Source organism: Heterodontus francisci, chromosome 36, assembly GCF_036365525.1.
Source record: "Heterodontus francisci isolate sHetFra1 chromosome 36, sHetFra1.hap1, whole genome shotgun sequence".
Lineage (NCBI taxonomy): Eukaryota > Metazoa > Chordata > Chondrichthyes > Heterodontiformes > Heterodontidae > Heterodontus > Heterodontus francisci.
Window position 1 is genome coordinate 16,270,650 of NC_090406.1, and position 22,425 is coordinate 16,293,074.

Sequence of the window (22,425 nt, forward strand, 5' to 3'; positions counted from 1 at the left end):
AATATGGAGTATTTAAATAAGCTGGTCCAATAGATAGTTAAACTGTTAATGGTATTTCTTTGATGTTGTTTCCTCATAGGCAGTAAATAATAAGCATTTTGTTAGCTTGATTAATGTTAGCTCAGTAACTGATAAACAGCTCGCACCCACTGTATTAAAAAGAATTTGATCTCTAATTGTGGCTGTGAACAATGAGTGATATAAAACAAATGTAGGGACACAAGCAGGCACCTGAAGCTCCATGACAAAGGATGCTGCAGAGACAGTTGGAGTTTTGAAGAGAAAGCTCCAAAGCCCTCCGCCGAGACTAAGAGGTCAGAAGTTACTGGGGAACAGCTAATAGTCATCTTGTTTGTCAAGTAAGGTGATTCAGAGATGTGGGGAAGCATCGAGTATTCTTTACTTTCTACCATTATGCAGTGTTAAGTTGTACTGACTGGATTAAGTGAGTTTGATTATAACAGCTGCTCTGTGTGTTTACCTTACGGTGAAATAAAGCAAGTTGTGTCTTCATATCAGACTTTCTCTCATTAAGTGTTTTCTTGGTTCACCTTCAGAGATGTTGAAGCCACATTTGTGCGATGGACATGATTGTCCAGTTCAGATCACAAGGCGATGATATGCTTTACACTAACATGAAAATAGATATAGAGCAGCATGAGTCAACTATGAATGTAAGACACTCAGACCACTGATGCCATTAAACCCCACAGGGTACTTATGGCAATTGAAATGAAACTTAAATGGCTTTATAACAGTAGACCAATCTGCAACATTGGTTTTACAATGGACGGCAAGTTGAAAATCTACGCTGTGATCTCCAGTGGGTTATTGTGCTCATCAAGGTGAGGGATGTTAATGCTGGGGAACTGGAGCTCTTCCCATTTTAAGCAGCCAGTGTCAGCATCAAGCACACCCTCACGTCAGGTACAGCACAAACAGATGTACAGTAAAAGTCCATCTCCTCTCCCCTTCCAATATGTTTCAGCCCCAACCTGAGATGAGCTAACACTGCATTAGTGTGACACTTTTTTCATCTCCCATACCAGCCATCCTGTGACCTCTAATGTGGTTGCTAATTACTGACAAGTTAGGGAGTGTTGTGGTGTCAGCCCATATCTGCCAGGTAGTGATGTGAGACCACCACAGTCAGCAGACAGAGTAGACATTCGTCTTATCATCCAAGTCCCAAAGGTGAAAATGTCAGCATCTAACCAATTGTACCAAGGAGTTGATCCGTTGGGATACTGTTGTCATGGCTGCACTATATCTCCAAGGAGCCAGGTGTATATCCTCCCTGCTCCTGACAAAATTAAAACATAAAGCACACACCAAGAGAAGCATCTGTTGATGTGTATTCTTTTCTCTTGGGGCATATTTGCATGTTAGTGGAAGAATATCCCTTCCTATTTAGATATGTATAGGATTATTGATGGTCATACAAATGGTTATAGAGATGCAGTCAATGATGCTCTGTACTGCAGGAAAATGAGTAATTTGCTAAAATTCTAACTGTTCTGCTGCTGCAACTGCCTGCTGAAGCACAGACAGGAGCATCTGCCAACATAGGGGGCTGAATGTTTAGTCCAGTTTCAGGAACCGGACGTCGGGACCAGTACCAGGTCACAACCCCACACGGTGTGTTCCAGACAAGGCTAATCAATGGCAGGAAGACAGCTCGCCATCCAATTAAGGACACGGGCCAGCTGTCGAGGCTGGAGGGCAATGGAAGGCCCTCCCGCACTGACACATTGGCAGCCCTACCGGCTGAGGTGGGAGCTGCTGATTCGTGATGGAGAGAGAGGGCACCTCAATATGGAGGCACTCTCTGAAGAAGAGGTCAGTTTTTTCAAAATTTTAAACGGCCACAGCTGCCTGATCGTGATGATGGAGGGGAAACCAGCAGCTACAACTGTGGCCTGGCAGCCTTGACTGTCAGGGCTGGTGGGGGTCCCTCAAGGGATAAAGCATTACTAAATATATATATTTCCCGACGTGAGCCTGCCATGTTTACCTGGCCGTGGTGTAAGCCGATGTCTCTCATCTGCATTGCTGACTGGAAATTCCAATCGGCGTGGGAATGAGGCCTATTAATTGGCCCTAAATGCCCTCAATTGGCTACCTTGCGGTTGGTAGCCATTCAGACCCCTACCCGGCCTCTACAAAAATGGATCGGGGTCGGGATTAGAGCACCGAACTGGCATGACTGCCGGCAGTATGAAATTGTGGCCCGCTAGCCTCCGATCCCGATCTCAACCTGCTTTTAAACTCCAGCCCAGAGTTTCAGTGATCTCTTTAACACAGTATTGAAAATTCTTATCTGGTTTCACTGAAACTGCCCCCTTCTGGGATCACACCAATTCTGTGGTCTGCTGTGGGCCTGTACTCACACCATTCTCTATTGCAGTGAAAAATTGCTTCCAGCTGCAGGGTTTCATTATTATCATCTCTTCTTCTTGGTATTTCTTCACTGATGAAGATTTTGGGAAGGTTGTGTTCATCAGTTGCTGGCCTGCTCGTGGCTATTCAAGCCTATCTGTGACTGGCAGATTCTCCCACAGTGGGTGCGAATGAAGGTGTAGTCGCTGCTGGGGGAAAATGAATCTATCCTTCTCCTCCTTTTCACTTTCATGCTGGTTCTTCACTCAGTTCTCAAAAGCGTCTGTAGCCCTCTTGATGTAGCATCTCCAGACATCACAAACTAAGCCTGCACTTCCGACTGGCGATGATCGATGTGGCACACAGAGAGGGACTTCTTCAGAGAGTCCCTGAAACGTTTACATGGGGTCTGTCCTTTTTACCCATGGTCAGCTCTCCATACAACACGATCTTGGGCAGGCGACTGTTGTCCATCTGGGCAACATGACCCGCCCAACACAATTGGCTTTGCAGGAGGATGGCATTGGTGCTGGTGATGTTTGCCTTTTCCAGGACTTCAATGTTTGTAATGCGGTCCTGCCAGCGGAACCTGAGGATGCTGTGGAGGCAGCGCTGATGTACGTGCTCTAGAAGGAATACATGACAGCTGTGTAGGACCCATGACTTGGTGCCATATAGAATGGTGGCGAGGACTATGGCTTTGTACACTTTGAGTTTGGTTTGTGCTCTGAGGCTGTGGTTGCTCCATACTTGTCCGTAGAGTCTGCCGAATGTACTGTTTGCTTTTGAGAGCCTACTTCCACTTCCTTGTCTATGGTGGCATCATACGAGATGACGCTCCCCAAATAAGTAAATTGCTTGACGGCATTCAGCTCGATTCCCACGATGACAATGCTTGGTGGTCTGTATTCTTCTTGGGGTGAAGGCTGATGCAGGACCTCAGTTTTCTTTAAACTGATTTTTCATCCAAAGAGTTGTGCCGCCTCGGAAAAACCAGTACAATACTAGTAAACTGTGTTTCAAATGGACAGTAGTGGCCATCATTACTGGGACAAAGGATAGATAGCTAAGTAACAGTGCCTGACGTGGAGAGATGCACTTAGCAGAGAAAAGATCCATGTACTTATCACCATAAAGAAAGAAAGAATCTGTATTTATATAATGTCTTTCATGATCTCATGGCATCCCAAAAAGTTTTACAGCTAATGAAGTTTTCTTGAAGTACGGTCACTGTTGTAAAGTGGAGCACAAGGGAGCTAATTTTCACACAACATGGCCCCACAAATAGCAATGAAATAAATGGTCAGATCATGCTATGGTATTGGCTCAGGGATAAATGGTCATCAAGACTCCAGGAGAATTCCCCTGCTCTGCTTTGAACAGTTCAAAGGGATCTTTTACATCTCCCTAAGAGAGCAGATAGGAACCCTATTTAATGTCTCATCTGTAAGATGGCACCTCCGACAGTGCAGCACACCCTCAGTACTGTGCTGCAGTGCCAACCTAGATTATGCGCTCAAGTCCTAGAGTGGAGCTTAAAACCACAACCAGCTAACTTAGAGGTGAAAGTGTTACCCACAGAGTCATGGGTGACACCATTTGAAATAAATGTTTTCATTCACCAAAAGGCAAGCTTGAGCAATTGTCTTCCACTACACAGGTGAAATTCCTTTGACAAAGACAGATAAACATCCACTTTCCTTCATACTTCACAACTGGTCAACAAAATCAGAGGCTTTAAAACTGAATGTTCCCATGATTTATTAGTGGCCATTGATTATGGAGGAAAAAAAATTCCTTGCTCTTTTTGTTATAATTGGAATTTCAACTTTATTGCAACATTGAATAAATGCGTAAGATTATTTTATGTCTAATTTTCAGGCTTATGCTTTAGTGAGTACAATAACATTGTATTATTTATGTATTGTATATCTGTCTCAAAATGCGTTTGCGTTTATATATAGAATGTACACCATCATCATATTTGTATTGGTGTGTAATTAAAGCCCCTGGCCTGAAGAAAGGCATGTTGTGCTTGAATATGTGTGAAGTCACAAAAAGGGATTCTTCTAATTGCCTCCTCCTCTGGACAATAATTGGAAAATTGGTCTACCGTGCCTTAACAATGTGATGTAGCTGGGTAGAGAAAAACATAAGGGGTTACATCTTTAATTTACTATGATAATAACAGATGGTTAAGATAGAACAGTACAAATCTTAGTGTTCAATACAGTGCGATTGCAGAATATTGTAATTATCAGTTGGGTAATCATAATTGCATCAAAAGCGGTAAGAACAATAGAATTGCATAGTAATTGCAACACACAAGCAGACTGTTTGGTCCGGTGTTAATGTTTATTCTCCCCATGAGTAGTAGTCCTAATCCCAAATGTCCATTCTGTTGCCATATTCCATTATTGCCTTTTTCTTCAATCGCCTATCTAACCTATTCTTAAATATTGACATGGTCTTTGCTTCAATCACTAACTTCGGTAGTTCGTTGCATAGTCTCTCAATCCTCTATGTAAAGAAGGTTTCTCCTGTTCTGTTCTAAATCTCTTACATTTAATCAATGTCCCCTTGTTTTAGACCAGAGGTTCCCAAACTTTACTTATTGCATACCCCTCCAGCTGCCTACGTACCCCTACCAGCATATAGGTTTAATATTTTAGCCCTTTAATGCCCAAAATCTATGAATTATAATACATATACAACATAACCAATTGATGAATAGTACTACTTACGAGTAATGTGACAGAAGGGATTGCGTGTTCTGGCAATAGGTTGGTTCTGCTTGGAGTGAAACATGATACGTATCAGCAGATATAGTCATTGTGTGATGTATGCAACCGAAAAAAAAAATCCCAACTTAATTTTGAGCTCAGGACAGTTGCTGGACAACTGACATCATGCTGGACAACTGACATCATGCTGTAGTGTAGGGTGATTGGTGATGAGGACTCTGTACATCATCGAGCTGGATTTTGTTGAGGTCCCAATGTCTGGATCCACCAGGGCGGCCCGCCATGGTGCCCGACACCAGGAGTGCCGGGCCCGATCCTCCCGGCGGCAGCGAGGCTCCGTGGCGGCTCCCACCCCCCGTCACTGGGGGATGGGACCCGACTTTGAATATGTAAACTAAGAAAATGAATACATTTAAATAAAATAGTGTTCTTACCTGCTGCCCAGTATCTTCTCAACAGCGGCCGGTACTCACCCAACTTCACTTTCCCGTCCAGGGAAAGCTGGTACGACCGAGGTGGGGAAGGGGAACTTAGACTTTTCAGTGTAGTTGGGGGTGTGGCGGGGGGTGGTGGTATGGGGTCAGAAGTGCATTGATAGTGTAGGGGAGGGGGAGAAGGGGTGATCTCTGCATCTTAAACAGTTTGTGGGTGGGGGGGGGGTGGTGGGAAATTCAAGTCTTGCATGTAAGTCTTGTGGGAGTGGGGAGGGCGTTGGAAAGGGCAACTATTATTTGTAAATGTTATTTTAGGGGGGAAGGGGCAATATTTTTTATTGCATTGTACTGGGGTGGGTACGGTTTTAAATATTTAAATATTAAAAATGGCACCAGCATCTGCACTCAGGCAGCTGGCACTGTAGCCGGCATCGCAGAGCCCACGTCCACCACGTGATTGGGGGTATGGCCCGACCGATGTATTATCTTGAGCCACCACGCGGTAGATCGTGGATGTGTGGGCCGCCATTTTTTTTTGCCACTCCTAGCGGCGGGAGAATAAAATTCAGCCCATCGTGTCTGTGTATCTGTGTTCTCATTGGTACACCTGGAAATAAATTAGCTAATTTATATTACAAATTCCCAGAGTTTCAAAGCTTCGTCTGAGTAGCCTGTTATAAAAATGTAACAAATGAACAATTAGTAAATAAAATCTACCATTTAAATGATTTCTCAGCAGATTGGCAAATCAGACACAAAGGCCAGCATGCTCAAATTGCAGCTCATCCACCCAATTTTGTAGTTGTTAATTGTAATGAATACTTGAACTGTCTTCTTATTGAGTGAGACTCCGCACCTGGAATGTTGCCTCACAACATTTGCCCCAAAATGCCAAACTCTATTTGAGTTGTTCAGATTTGCCCATCTAATCAGATTGTCCCGTACTACCTTGCTAAAAGTCAGACACCAATTTTATACATTTCTATTGACTAAATAATTTAGCTGTAACTTCCTGTTAACTGGACATTTTCAACCCATAACTTTGCTATTCCCAAGATCTAGATTGTATGTTGCACACTGTGCACTTTTGGAAAATCTGCCATTCAGTCAAAATTATAGAAGAACAAATGTGCAGAAAAGAATTCTTACCAATATTGAATTCCTAATGCATGATTCAAAATTTTAGTAAACAGCTTCTTCATTTAACAAAGATTGACTTTTATAATTATTCTGGAGTTCATTCCATTTCAGAATATTTGTACATTTTTCTTGTGCTCCTCTATTTGTGGTGTGTACATAGTGCATAAAGCTTACAGTCAATTTTCTGAGCTGAGACTATGGGTGGGGGTGCCTTTTCCAGTGGAAACCTTTATTGGGAAAGCCATTAATATTTATGCATGCCGTGAGACCCCTCACTGGTTTCATAGACTCTGAAAGTTACCCTTGTTTGGCCATTATTTTACAATATTATCAGAAGATGGTATTACCCTATTAGTAATATTCTGTCACCATTTGAAAAATACAACAAAAGATTTTAAAAAGTGTAAACGTTTAATTGGAATCATGCTGTTGGAAATTACAGGAGCCAAGGATTTGATCTTGTGCAATATATATCAGAAATGTAGTAATGGACTAAATGTTGATTCCTGCAGTCCAGAAATAATTTCCAACATGAAGTATGAAATCTTGTGATTTATAACAGAACTGTGAAAAATGAACTCCAGCATACAAATGCATAATACATCCAAGGTGAATTGTGATGAATTATTCTAAATGCTTAAATATGAATTTGTGCACCATCTTCTATTCTGTCTGTGATAACACATTACATGCATTAGAGTATTATAGTTTGGCACAGATATTGAATTATGACCTCGATTTATTTTCTCCATGGTATTAGCAAGTGAGTTGTTTATACCTGTTGACTGCAAATCATTTCTGTCATAAGGTCATCTTTGTTCCTGATTTGATACATGCCTCTCCCCAGTAAGAGTGTTTCATGCTCAGTAATTTTACATTTCCAATTAGCACTATTTTCTACTTGACTGAAACTATGCTGTATCCAATGACAGGCTTTCTTTCTGTACAGTACAAGCAAGTGGAGCAGTACATGTCTTTTCACAAGTTACCTGCTGACTTCCGGCAAAAGATTCATGACTATTATGAACATCGTTACCAGGGAAAAATGTTTGATGAGGACAATATACTGGGAGAGCTAAATGAACCACTTAGAGAAGTAAGTTGAAATTTATAAGCACCTATATGTTAAGTATTTTAATTTCGTAAACCATTTATGGACAAGTTCACAACTATAATTTGTTAGGACACTTAATTGAATATTGCATGAGACACTTATGAGACCAGTCTGCAAATAAGATGAGAGAAACTTACCTTATCAGCACCAGATACTAGCATGGGGCAGTGCTGTTGTTCATTTCAACTGCTAACAGTCAGTAGTGTTCAAAGATAGCTCTTGTGACAATTTAACAAGATGTGCTCAAAATCCCTGGGCTCCCCTGTATTCTGTAACCTCCCATGTACTATTTTCATCTATCTTGGAAGGATGAAATGCTGAATGAACTCTGTCAGATTCCGAGCAAGACCCTTTGGTTCCCAATCCAACACTGCCAATTGAGCTAGCTGGCACTCGATTATGATAAGGAAGGGATAAAATAGCATGTTTTTAAAAAATAAAAGTGAAAACAACAAACTTCTTTTTATTCGTTTGGGGGATGTTCGGGGGCATCGCTGGCTAGGCCAGCATTTATTGCTCATCCCTAATTGCCCTTGAGCAATTACCTTGTGGTGAGCTGCCTTCTTGAACCACTGCAGTCCTTGTGGGGTAGGTACACCCACAGTGCTGTTAGGAAGGGAGTTTCCCAGCAAAGTGAAGGAATGGCGATATAGTTCCAAGTCAGGATGGTGTTTGGCTAGGAGGGGCACTTGCAGGTGGTTGTGTTCCCATGCATCTGCTGTCCTTGTCCTTCTAGGTAGTAGAGATTGCGGGTTTAGAAGGTGCTGTCGAAGGAGCCTTGGTGAGTTGCTGCAGTGCAACTTGTAGATAGTCCACACTGCTGTCACTGTGCTTTGGTGGTGGAGGAAGTGAATGTTTGTGAATGGGGTGCCAATCAAGCGGGCTGCTTTGTCCTTGATGGTGTCAAATTTCCTGAGTGTTGGAGCTGCACCCATCCAGGCAAGTGGAGAGAATTCCATCACACTCCTGACTTGTGCCTTGTAGATGGTGGATAGGGATTGGGGAGACAGGAGGTGAGTTAGTCATTGTAGAATTCCCAGCCTCTGACCTATTCTTGTAGCCACAGCATTTATGGGCTGGATTTTAAAATGCCCTCGACGTTGCAATCCATGGCTGGTGGGGGACGGAGGGGTGGTGGTGGGGTGGCTGAAGATGGCCCTGGATGAGGCCCACCATGGACCTTGACGGTGGCAGGGCTCGGCCTGATCCTCCTGGCAGCAGCGAAGCACCATGGCGGCCTCCCCACCGCTGGGCAAAGGGACCACAATTGTAATATTCAAATCAATTAAATTAATGAATTTAAATAAGTCTACGTCACCTCTTGATGGCCCACCGCAATCTTCGGCCCAGTGGCGGCACTCCCGCGCCTTCGGATCCCCATCTGGGGAAATGAGGTGCAAACTGTTGGGGAACGGGGAGGAGGTACGTTTCTCAGTGTGGGGGTGGGAATGGGGTCAAATTAACATCATAGGTTTACGGGATGGTGGGAAGGATTGTAGTTTAAACTTTGTGTCGTTTTGGAGGTGAAGGGCAGATGGTAAAGGTAAAGGTTTGGGGCTGGGTGAAGGGCAAATAATTATTTTAATTGTTGGTGGGAGGAGGGCAAAATAAATGTATTCATTTAGTTTTATTCCAACTATCTTAAATATTTAAATAGACAAGTAGGGCTGATAGCCCTTTAAAAATGACGTCAGTGCCTGCGCACAGGCAGCTGATGCCATTGCTGGCAACGGACAGCCCACCCCCTCCTCATGATCAGAGTGGGATGGGTGGCCTGCCCTGGCTTTTTAAATGAGCCGCCCTGCTTGAGATCGCAGTGACTCTTTGGCGTGCGGACTGCCATTTTTGAAGCAGCTTATGAAATCCTGCTATATGTGGCTGGTCCAGTTAAGTTTCTGGTCAATGGTGACCCCCCAGGATGTTGACAGTGGGGGTTTCAGTGATGGTATTGCTATTGAACATGAAGGGGAGATGGTTAGATTCTCTCTTGTGTGAGATGGTCATTGCCTGGCACTTGTGTGGCATGAATGTTAGTTGCCACTTATCAGCCCAAGCCTGGATAGTATCCAGGTCTTGCTGCATATGGACATGGGCTGCGTCAGTATCTGAGGAGTCACGAATGGTGCTGAACATTGTGCAATCATCAGTGAACATCCTCACTTCTGACCTTATGGTGGAGAGAAGGTCACTGATGAAGCAGCTGAAGATGGTTGGGCAGTAGGTAGTAATCAGCAGGAAGTTTCCTTGCCCATGTTTGACCTGATGACATCATGGGGTCTGGAATCAATGTTGAGGACTCCCAGGCCAATTCCCTCCTGACTGTATACCAGTGTGCTGCCATCTCTGGTGGGTCAGAATGTACCCATGGATGGATAGTGATGGTGGTTTCTGGGCATTGTCTGCAAGGTATGGTGCTGTGAATATGACTGTCAGGCTATTGCTTGACTCGTCTGTGGGACAGCTCTCCCAATTTTGGCACAAGCCCCCATATGTTAGTAAGGAGGATTTTGCAGGGTTGGGTTTGCCATTGTTATTTCCAGTGCCGAGGTGGTCTATCCAGTTTTATTCTTTTGCTTAGACTTTGTAGCAGTTGATATAAGTGAGTGGCTTTAAGAATCAACCACATTGCTGAAGTCACATGTAGGCAAGGACAGCAGATTTCCTTCTCTGAGGGCATTAGTGAACCAGATGGGTTTTTAACAATCTGGCAATGGTTTAATGATCACCACTAGACTTTTTAAAATTAATCAAATTTCATCATCTGCTGTGGTGGGATTTGAACCTATATGCCCAGAGCATTAGTCTGAGTTACTAGTCCAGTGACGTTACCACTACACCACCACCTCCACCAAGCTACAATAAGAGGTGAAAGATTACTATTGCTAGATGCAAGAAAATGATGGAAATGCACTGCCAGATGATCAACATTTGAAAGAGTAAGAAACATAACACAAACCATTAACTTAATTTTCTCTAGACATGCTTATTGACTTGCTGTGTACTTCCACTGTTTTTGGTTTTTAACTAGAGGTTAGTCAAGTTTCAGTATTAGCCTTGGGGAAAACTTCACTACTGCAAAATAAGATGCATTTGGTTGCATGATGGATGAAATGATTTAAAACAAAATACTTGGAAAATCAACTCCAGGAATTCACACAAGCAGTCACTTCAGTAAAACCCTATTTAAATTTAGATGCTATGCAGAGAAAGAGATGAGGACACACTATTTGTAGGATAATATATGTCACTATTGTTATTCATAGTGCTACTTAAGCTTGGTGTGAAAATATTCAGACGTGTTTTAACAGGTTAAGCTCCAAAACCCTGAAACTAGATGAACCAAATAGTTGGTTGCCATGTGGTGTAATGCATGATCATGCCAAGGAGTTGACATGGTGTTGCAGCAGCTCCTGGTCACTGTTTGACCAGCAGAGTGCAAGTAAAAGTGTGAATTTTAACGCCCTGGTGGGAGCCACAGACTGTCTCTCCCAAGAGCCTCCATGGGTGACTCGATCACTGTTCACAGAAATCAACTCCTCCACATGCACGAGTTTCAAAGAGGCAAAAACTCAGAGAAACAGTGAGGAAATAAGGACTACAGGTGTTGCCTGACTGAACAAAACCTATGCCATGCACTCGGAAAAAACTTTTGTTGCCTGGTTTAAATTAAATAAAAGTTATGCCATTAAAGAAAAGGATGATGCAGCTGAAAAAAAAATAGATGGGTTACAATGATAGTGTGTAAACTTTTATCTGCTAATCTGTTCACTACTATAAACTATCTCCAAGGCAACACAGACTAATCAGGATGGCTCCTGGGCAAGGAGGCCAGTGGCTCCTCAGGGAACAGCAGCACAAATTAAATAGAACATCAAGTTTGGAGTACTTCCTTTGCCAGTGGGATGTTCTCTACATGTTTGTGCTTTTTCTGTGGAACATTAAGCACAAGATCTTTTGATGCAATTGTCACCATTCTTGTGCTGGGACCAATAAGATTTACTTGTACTTTGTTTTTAAATCCAGGAAATAGTGAATTTTAACTGCCGGAAACTAGTAGCCTCTATGCCACTTTTTGCCAATGCGGATCCAATTTTTGTGACTGCCATGCTGACCAAACTGAAGTTTGAAGTGTTCCAGCCCGGTGATTACATAATCCGTGAGGGGACAATAGGAAAAAAGATGTACTTTATCCAGCATGGAGTGGTTAGTGTCCACACAAAGGGCAACAAGGAAATGAAACTGTCAGATGGCTCATACTTTGGAGGTCTGTGTTTAAATTCAATTCATATTCATTTAGGGCTGTCAAATGAATTACATGTTGTTGGTGTGATAATTTAATACTGTGGCCCTGGTCACATGCAGATGTCGAATTGTCCCTCCAAAGGCAGTATTCCACTGTTGCTCAATGATTAAGTCACATAAATGGCACTGAAACAATAACCCATCCATGTTTGCATCACTTCTGCCATTCCTATCTCACCGAAAAAGGATGCAAATTTGGGCCAATAAAATTGTGCCTTATGTCTATTGCTAAGGCAAAATTTTCATCATGTGGTGCAGGAAAGATGGAGTTTCTTCATCAAGAAAATACAGCAATCAGATCATCTTCTTGCCACCTTTTCTGAGTTGTATATCCTTAGAATAAAATGTATCCCCCAAAATATGAATTTACTAAACAAGAGACCTATGCAATAATGTTTTTGTCCCCTCTCAACTGCAACCAAAAATGGTTTTTGAAACTCCCTTAAGCTACAATGGGTTAGGTTTTCAACTTAACCACCTGGGTGTTGCACAGTGCCTGGGTGGAGCAAAGGAAGGAAAATCTGACACAGAGGTTTGCATGACCAGAACAGAACTTCTTGGATTTTCTTTTCTGTGCTCAGGCAGTGAAGACAAAAAAATCCATTGGTTTTCATTTTGTTAATGGTGGAAGACCAAGTTGGGACATTTCTGTTTCTGATGGATCTTGAATAAATTGGTCCACTGACGATGCTAAACCCAGTAAATGACAAATATCAAGGGACAAAAGAAAAAACAAGAACATAATGGATACATGTTCCCTGGGAATGATGGAAAAGGAGAAAAATTGGGATAATTATCCATTATTCACAAAGTATCTAATCAATGCAAGGCAATTGTTAATAATTTAACTAACTGCTACAATGCTTCTTGGAGACTATTGAGCATAATTTGAACAGATTATATTGCTGTAGAGTTAACACTTCAGGCCTGTGACCTTTCATCAGGACTGCCCGCTCTGTGCTACACTGATGAATTTCCTGGCCTGTACTTAACTCTAGTTCAACCCTTTGTGCTTTTCTTTTCCCGCCGTCAGTTGCAAACAAATTTTGTTATATTGGGCATGGAAATGCATTTGGTCCATTTCAGTTGTTTGTTAGCAGATGATTCTTAATGTTAACCAATTTCATTTTAAAGGATTTTCTTTGCATCAATGTGTGAGGTGATACCCACCACAATTTGTTGCTCAAGTTTTGTTTTGATTGGGACTGAGATGCAGTGCACCTTAAGCTTTGCCGGAGTCCTTCGCCAGTCAGGAGCCCCTTGTGACTGCAGGAGCTTTAAGCCTGATACTGCCCAAAGTCCTTTCAAAATAATTGTTTCGCCAATTTTGTCAACCTGAAAGTGTCGGTCATGACTGAAATATTGCTCAAAATAAAACTAATCTGTGAGTGCAAAACAGGTCAAAAAGCTTTCAAAAGTAATTTAACATGACAGATCAAGCACTTCTGTGTATCACCTCCATAGAGTGCAAAAGGATTCACTTCTGGCTATCAAGGTGTTAGGATATGAAGATGTGTTTCTGAGACTTACAATGCTTGCTCAGAAACACACATATTTTTATCTGACTTTAGTTGATGTCAGAAGTTTTGATTTAATCCAAGCAAGTGCCTCACAGGTCAGCCATGACGAGGTAATGAATCATAATACTGGGGCAGCAAAATACCCCCAACATTAAACAATGCAGTAATGGTTGCTCCTCATGTTCAGTCAGCTTGTTCTTAATGAAACATTGGGCTGAATGTTATGGTCCCCTGGAGATGGGCTATGGGGCCCAGAGAATTGTAATGGGAGGTGGGGGGCAGAGGGCCTGTCACCTTCCCATTGCACCAGAATTTTGTTGGGGGCAGGATGGGCCACAGACAGCCTTCCCGCCCAGAGGCCATAAGAGGCCTATGACCGCCCGCCTGCTTCCGTGGGCAATCTGTGGCCCACAGAGAGTCCCGACTGGGAAAATCTCCACCAATATTATCCCCTCTCCCCTGCACTGAACACCCACACATCTCATGGGGGCCTGTCGATCGGGCCCCGATAACCCCGTCTCACTCACTTTGACTTGGCACTGGCTGTAGTATAGTCACAACTGGAGCAAAGACCATGCTTCCAACTTTAAAATTGAAGTTTATAAAAAGCCCAGGTCGTCCATTTGACTCATTTTGGAAATGTTACAGCTAGTGAGGAGATCTCTGCACAGGGTTTCAGTACACATGCAAAATTGTGCTCTACACCTCGTAGAAATACAGGTTAATGGGACAGTATAACGTCATGCCGTCCAGTTTCACTGCCCTAAATCAGGGGTTCATGCCGCCAGTATAGCTGGGGAATAATATTTCATCTATCCTTGCAAGCTATTTCTATTTTTCTTAAGTCTTGCAAAGCTGCCTGTAAACAAAAAAATCACCACTTCAAATTCAAAAGATCAAATTAGACCATCACATATTTAGTTTCAACTATTCAACTACTGATGCTTATTGATGCATGAAGAATTAGTTACTTGTTGGTTTAAACTTGTATACCAATCAGTTGGCTAACATTTAATAAATTTACTGCCAGGCCAGTTTAATAGAGAGCTTCAGTACAAAGTAATATCACCAGTTAATTAATTTCCTCCATTTTAAAAAACACTGTTCATTACTACATTCAGGCTAGTAATATTTCATCTTTTTACAAAGTGCTACCAAGTATTTCATCACAGCCATTCTGTCCAACAGGTCCATATTGGTGTTTATGCTCCACATTAGCCTCCTCCCACCCCTCTTCATCGACAATCAACAATTCGTTCTATTCCTTTCTCCCTTACGTGTTTATCTCACTTCCCCTTGAGTGAATCTATGTTATTCGTCTCAACTACTCCCTGTGATAGTGAGTTCCACATTCTCGCCACTCTCTGGGTAAAGAAATTTCTCCTGAATTCCCTATTGGATTTATTGCTGACTATCTTATATTTATGGCCCCTGGTTATGTTCTCATTCACGTGCAAATATTGGGCTGAATTTTATGGTCCCCTTGAGACAAGCTATGGGGCCAATAGAATTGCGACAGGAGGCAGGGGGCCTGTTGCCTTCCTGTTACACAAGAATTTTGTTGGGGGCCGATAGGCCAAAGACAGCCTTCCCGCCCAGAGGCCACTTGAGGCCCTTAAGAGGCTATTACCTTCCTCGCTGGGGGCAGGGTGGGCGCCCCTCCTCTGTGGGCAATCTGCGGCCCACGGTGGGCCCCGACTGGGAAAAACTCTACCAACGTTATCCCCCTCACCCTTACACTAAACACGCACCCACCCCCATCTCACCGGGGCCTGCCAGTCTGGCCTCAGCGTCCCCGTCTCACTCACCTTTAGTCTGGGCTCCAGCACTGGGCCTGGGTCCAAGGCCTCTTGCAGTCTTGGCAGCAGCCACCCCACCCTGTGGCGCTGCCAATACTACTGAGCTGCCAGCCCTCTGATTGGCCAGCAGCTCTTGGAGGTGGGATCCCGGCGCCGGGCACTCAAGTGCCTGAGGACCGTTAGATCGTGCTGGAGTGGCTCCGAAAGGACGAGGTAGGGTGCCCATTGCCTTTTTGGCCAGGCGTTGGGAGCCCCACTGGCGTGACAAAATCCAGCTCATCTTTTCTATGTCTACTCTGTCAAACCCTTTCATAAACTATTAGGCTACAGCTCAGTCTTCTCTTTTCTGGAGAATCGAGTCCCAGCCTGTTCAATCTTTCCAGATAAGTGTAACCTCTCAGTTCTGGTATCATTTTGTGCTCAGAACTATACCTTTTCTATATCAGATACCTCTTGATCCACAAAGCAAGCCCCATATTACTGTACCCTTCCCAGTACATAATCCACAATGACACATGTCAATCAAATTCTAATATTGTACAATGGAATTACACCATCATTCAGATTTTAACAATTTTGGAATTAATGTATTTTAAATCAACAAACATAATTAGTTGTAAACAGCTCCGTCAGTATTCATGTAGTATGTTGATTAGCGTATGTGCATTAGCTAACATACTGAAATCAATTCTCAAAGGATTAACTCCCTGGCCCTTTGAAATTAAATAAGATGAAACAGTCTAGGAAGAAATGTCCCTTTCCTATATCTACCAATGCTGAAGACCAACAAACCATTATTTCACAAGGGTAGAAAATTTTGCCAAAGCTGATACATTTTCAGATCACTGTTTGGCCAATGAGTTTGAAGAAAGATTCAGTTTGGTCACAATGGTGCTGCAAGCACTAAACCGTTACAACTAGAAGGTTGTTACTGATGGTTTGAGAGAGAGAAAATTTACAAAAGTACTGTCTGTATTTGGGCTTAACCTGCATGCAACCAGAACATCATGTTGCGCAGAGAAGATTCCTTTTGAATTGCTTCTTCTTTCTCAGAATCAGATGGATTTTACATGATCAAATTGAATGGTGGAACAGTCTCCAGGGGTTGAACAGTCTACTGTGGTTCCTATTTTTCTAAGATCACATTGCCAGTAATAAGCAATGGTCATTCAAAGATAATGCAACAATTAGAAAAAAAAATGACTGTTGTTCCTTTCTTATAACATAGAGTTGGGAAATGAATGGGTTATGATTGCATCTGCAAGCTACAGCTGTGTTCAACATACAACTCACTGTTTTAATTTGCAGAAATCTGTTTGTTGACAAGAGGTAGGCGAACTGCCAGTGTGCGTGCCGATACCTACTGTCGTCTGTATTCCCTCTCTGTGGATCATTTTAACGAGGTGTTAGAAGAATACCCCATGATGCGAAGAGCCTTTGAGACTGTGGCCATCGACAGACTGGATAGAATAGGTATGGCATGGTATCCTTATAGCACTATTAAACATCTCCTTTCTTATCTTCTAAATATAATTTTCCCTGAAGGTACAGAATATGTTTTCATACTGCAGTGTAAGATAAGTAATCACTTGGTGCAGCTGGATATGTGTTCTTAACTATGCCTTCAAAATTCTTTGTATCCTAGCAACAGACCGTCTTGTCATAGATAAATTACATTTCTTTACAAGGAACTAATCCTCTTATACCACATAATTTTTCAATAAATTATTGAATTTATATACATTATTAAGTATTGCATAACATTGAGTATTATTCTGCATGATAGGAGCATCGTGTAATTACTTTGGAGCTGAATATTTTGCCATTTAATACAATATGAATTGCTGATAAATTGAAAGCACAATTATGAGTATAATTATTCTTCATAGAAATAAAAAGAGTATGGGAAACTGAATTGTGATAGTCACTGATTAGCCAAAGGCAGTCATTCACAAGGTTAGGTTTTTTTGGCCTATTTCATTACTAAACACCTCTCTAAATCTTTGCACTCATTTCTGATGGTGAAGAATGAATCATTAATGAGGCAAGATTATTAATTTACAATGAAAGGTGATTTTATTTGGCATAGATTGCATTCATTTAAATAGTTCATTCATTTAAATCCATTCACAAACAAAAGATCATTAACATGGGTTTTGAAATATATTACTGTCTTATACTTAATAGAAAAATGACAGTGCCACAGAGGGTGAAATTACGCTGTGTTATATTTACATATCTGTGCTTCAGTTTTTTTTATTTGTTCATTGGATGTGTGTGCTGCTGGCAAGGACAGCATTTGTCGTCCATTCCTAATAGCCCTGGACAACTGAATGGCTTGCCCAGCCATTTCAGAGTGCAGTTAAGAGTCAACCACATTGCTTTGGGTCTGGAGTCACATGTAGGCCAGACCAGGGAAGGACGGCAGATTTCCTTCCCAAAAGGAAGATGGGTTTTTTTACAACAATCAATGATAGTTTCATGGCGCCATTACTGAGACTAGCTTTCAATTCCAGATTTGTATTAATTAATTGAAGTTATATTTCACCAGCTGCCGTTTGAACCTGTGTCCCCAGGGTATTAGCTAGGGCCTCTGGATTACCAGTTTACTGACATCAGCACTATGCCACCATCTCCCCTATGAAGTGAGGTGGTGTCAGCTTGGTTCAGTAGTAACACTGCAGCCCCACTCCAGGATTTGGACATATAATCCAGACTGATAAGTACAGAGGAATTGCTGCATTGTCAGAAGTGCCATCTTTCAGCTGCGATGTTATCCTGACATCCTGTCTACCTGTTCAGCTGCCATTCTTTGAAGAGAACAGTGAATTCAGTGTCCTGACCAACATTCCTCTTTCTACTGAAAATATACTAACTATGGACAGTTAGCAGTTGTGGGACCTTGCTGTGCGCAAGTTGACTCCACATGACAACAGTGGGTGTGCTTCAATAAAAGTTATTCATTGGCTGTTGAAGTGCTTTGGAGCATTGAGAGGACATGAAAGACCCTGTATAAATGCTTCTGATGCAAGGTCATCGACTTGAAATGTTAGCTCTGTTTCTCTCTCCACCAATGCTGCCTGACCCGCTGAATATTTCCAGAATTTTCTGTTTTTATTTCAGATTTCCAGCATTCACAACATTTTGCTTTCGCTTGTATAAATGCTGCTATTCTAACCTGTGCACTAATGCTTTGGCTAAAACAGCAAAGGAATTTCAGATATATTTATTAATATATTTGTATCTAATATTACACAGCATGATTTCACACCTTTATAGACTTAGAATAAATCCAATTTGTAATAACATTCGACCTGATCAGGATATGGTGAGAAGCTTTGCCAATTTATTGAGTCATAGGGACATTTAGGGCACAGAAGGAGGCCATTCAGCCCATCAAGTCCATGCCGGCTCTCCATGAAGCTATCCAGTCTATCCCACTCGCCTGCTCGATACCTGCTGCCTTGCAAGTGGCCACCCGATTTTCTTTTGAAGTCTTTGACTGTCTCCACTTCCACCACCCTCGCAGGCAGCGAGTTCCAGGTTATTATCACCCCTGTGTAAAAACATTCTTCCTCCCTGTATCTCTTGCCCAAAATCTTCAATCTATGTCCCCGAGTCCTGGGAGCATTGGTTAATGCGAACAGTTTTTCCTTGTCTTTTTTTAAATTCATTCATGGGATGTGGGCGTTGCTGGCCAGGCCAGCATTTATTGCCCATCCCTAATTGCCCTTGAGAAGGTGGTGGTGAGCTGCCTTCTTGAACCACTGCAGTCCATGTGGGGTAGGTACACCCACAGTGCTGTTAGGAAGGGAGTTCCAGGATTTTGACCCAGCGACGGTGAAGGAACGGCAATATAGTTCCAAGTCAGGATGGTGTGTGACTTGCAGGGGAACTTGCAGGTGGTGGTGTTCCCATGCATTTGCTGCCCTTGTCCTTCTAGTTGGTAGAGGTCAGGGGTTTGAAAGGTGCTGTCTAAGGAGCCTTGGTGCGTTGCTGCAGTGCAACTTGTAGATGGTACACACTGCTGCCACTGTACATCGGTGGTGGAGGGAGTGAATATTTGTGAATGGGGTGCCAGTCAAGCGGGCTGCTTTGTCCTGGATGGTGTCGAGCTTCTGGAGTGTTGTTGGAGCTGCACCCATCCCTACAAGTGGAGAGTATTCCATCACACTCCTGATTTGTGCCTTATAGATGGTGGACAGGCTTTGGGAAGTCAGGAGGTGAGTTACTCGCCGCAGGATTCCTAGCCTCTGACCTGCTCTTGTAGTTACGGTATTTATATGGCTACTCCAGTTCAGTTTCTGGTCAATGGTAGCCCCTAGGATGTTGATAGTGGGGGATTCAGCGATGGTAATGCCATTGAATGTGAAGGGGAGATGGTTAGATTCTCTTTTGTTGGAGAAGGTCATTGCCTGGCACTTGCATGGCACGAATGTTACTTGCCACTTATCAGCCCAAACCTGGATATTGTCCAGGTCTTGCTGCATGCATTTCTACATGGACTGCTTCAGTATCTGAGGAGTCCCGAATGGTGCTGAACATTGTGCAATCATCAGCGAACAAAACCACTTCTGACCTTATGATTGAGGGAAGGTCATTGATGAAGCAGCTGAAGATGGTTGGGCACAGGACACTACCCTGAGGAACTCCTGCAGTGATGTCCTGGAGCTCAGGTGATTGACCTTCAACAACCACAACCACTTCCTTTGCGCTAGGTGTGACTTCAACCAGTGGAGAGTTTTCCCCCTGATTCCCATTGATTTCAGTTTTGCTCGGGCTCCTTGATGCCATACTCGGTCAAATGCTGCCTTGATATCAAGGGCAATCACTCTCACCTCACCTCTTGAGTTCAGCTCTTTTGTCCATGTTTGAACTAAGGCTGTAATGAGGTCAGGAGCTGAGTGGCCCTGGTGGAACCCAAACTGAGCATCACTGAGCAGGTTATTGCTAAGCAAGTACCACTTGATGGTACTGTTGATGACATCTTCCATCACTTTACTGATGATTGAGAGTAGGCTGATGGAGCAATAATTGGCTGGGTTGGACTTGTCCTGCTTTTTGTGTACAGGACGTACCTGGGCAATTTTCCACATTGCAGGGTGGATGCCAGTGTTGTAGCTGTACTGGAACAGCTTGACTAAGGGTGCGGCAAGTTCTGGAGCACAGGTCTTCAGCACTATTGCCGGAATATTGTCAGGGCCCATAGCCTTTGCAGTATCCAGTGCCTTCAGACGTTTCTTGATATCATGCAGAATGAATCGAACTGGCTGAAGTCTGGCATCTGTGATGCTGGAGACTTCAGGAGGAGGCAGAGATGAGTCATCAACTCAGCATTTCTGGCTGAAGATTGTTACAAATGCTTCAGCCTCATCTGTCACATTGATGTTCTTCGCTCCCCTATCATTGAGGATGCGGATATTTGTGGAGCCACCTCCTCCAATTAGTTGTTTAATTGCCCACCACTATTCACGACTGGATGTGGCAGGACTGCAGTGCTTAGATCTGATCTGTTGGTTATGGGATCACTTAGCTCTGTCTATCGCATGCTGCTTACACAGTTTGTCCTGTGTTGTAGCTTCACCAGGTTGACAGCTCATTTTGAGGTGTGCCTGGTGCTGATCCTGGCATACATGCTCTCCTGCACTCTTCATTGAACCAGGGTTGGTCTCCTGGCTTGATGGTAATGGTAGAGTGGAGGATATGCTGGGCCATGAGGCTACAGATTGTGGCTGAGTATAGTTCTGCTGCTGCTGGTGGCCCACAGCGCCTCATGGATGCCCAGTTTTGTATTGCTAAATCTGTTCGAAATCTATCCCATTTAGCACAGTGGTAGTGCCATACAACACGATGGAGTGTATCCTCAATGTGAAGGCGGGACTTCATCTCCACAAGGACTGTACGGTGGTCACTCCTATCAATACTGTCATGGGCAGATGCATCTGCGGCAGGCAGATTGGTGAGGATGAGGTCAAGTATGTTTTTCCCTCTTGTTGGTTCCCTCATCACCTGCAACATACCCAGTCTCGCAGCTATGTCCATTAGGAGTCGGCCAGCTCGGTCAGTCGTGGTGCTAGTGAGCCATTCTTGGTGATGGACATTGAAGTCCCCCACCCAGTGTACATTCTGTGCCCTTGCCACCCTCAGTGCTGTTCAACATGGAGTACTGACTCCTCAGCTGAGGGAGGGCAGTAGATGGTAATCAGCAGGAGGTTTCCTTTTCCATGATTGACCGGATGCCATGAGACTTCATAGGGTCTGGAGTCAATGTTGAGGACTTCCAGGGCAACTCCCTCCTGACTGTATACCACTGTGTTGCCACCACTGGGTCTGTCCTGCCGGTGGGACAGGACATAGCCGGGGAGGGCGATGGTAGTGTCTGGGACATTGTCTGGCAGGTATGATTCCGTGAGTATTACTATGTCAGGCTGTTGCTTGACTAGTCTGTTGGATAGCTCTCCCAACTTTGGCACAAGCCCCGAGATGTTATTAAGGAGGACTTTGCAGGATCGTTTCCAGTGCCTAGGTCAATGCCAGGTGGTCTGTCCAGTTTCATTCTTTTTTTTATTGACCTTGTAGCGGTTAGATACGACTGACTGGCTTGCTAGGCCATTTTAGGGGGCATGTAAGAGTCAACCACATTGCTGTGGGTTGGGTTGGGAGTCACATGTAGGCCAGACCAGGTGACCTTTCCTAAAGGACATTAGTGAACCAGATGGGTTTTTACAACAATCGACAATGGTTTCATGGCCATCATTAGACTAGCTTTTTAATTCCAGATTTATTAATTGAATTCAAATTCCACCTTCTGCTGTGGTGGGTTTTGAACCCATATCCCCAGAGCAATACCCTGGGTCTCTGAGTTACTAGTCCAGTGACAATACCACTATGCCACTGCCTCTCCTGTCTGACTTATCCAAGCTTGTCATAATCTTGTACACCCCTATGAAATCTCCCCTCACTCCCCTTTGCTCTAAGGAGAACAACCCCAGC

General features: G+C 43.3%; 1 protein-coding gene across 1 annotated transcript in view; it reads left to right on the plus strand.

The window, feature by feature from the left end:
* LOC137351360 (potassium/sodium hyperpolarization-activated cyclic nucleotide-gated channel 2-like) overlaps positions 1-22,425 on the plus strand; it is a 139,221-nt gene that overhangs the window by 100,670 nt on the left and 16,126 nt on the right. Inside the window, exons 5-7 of the mRNA XM_068015807.1 lie at positions 7,647-7,793; positions 11,835-12,075; positions 16,741-16,905. Coding sequence (XP_067871908.1) covers positions 7,647-7,793; positions 11,835-12,075; positions 16,741-16,905 — 553 coding nt within the window. The remainder of the gene's footprint in view (positions 1-7,646; positions 7,794-11,834; positions 12,076-16,740; positions 16,906-22,425) is intronic.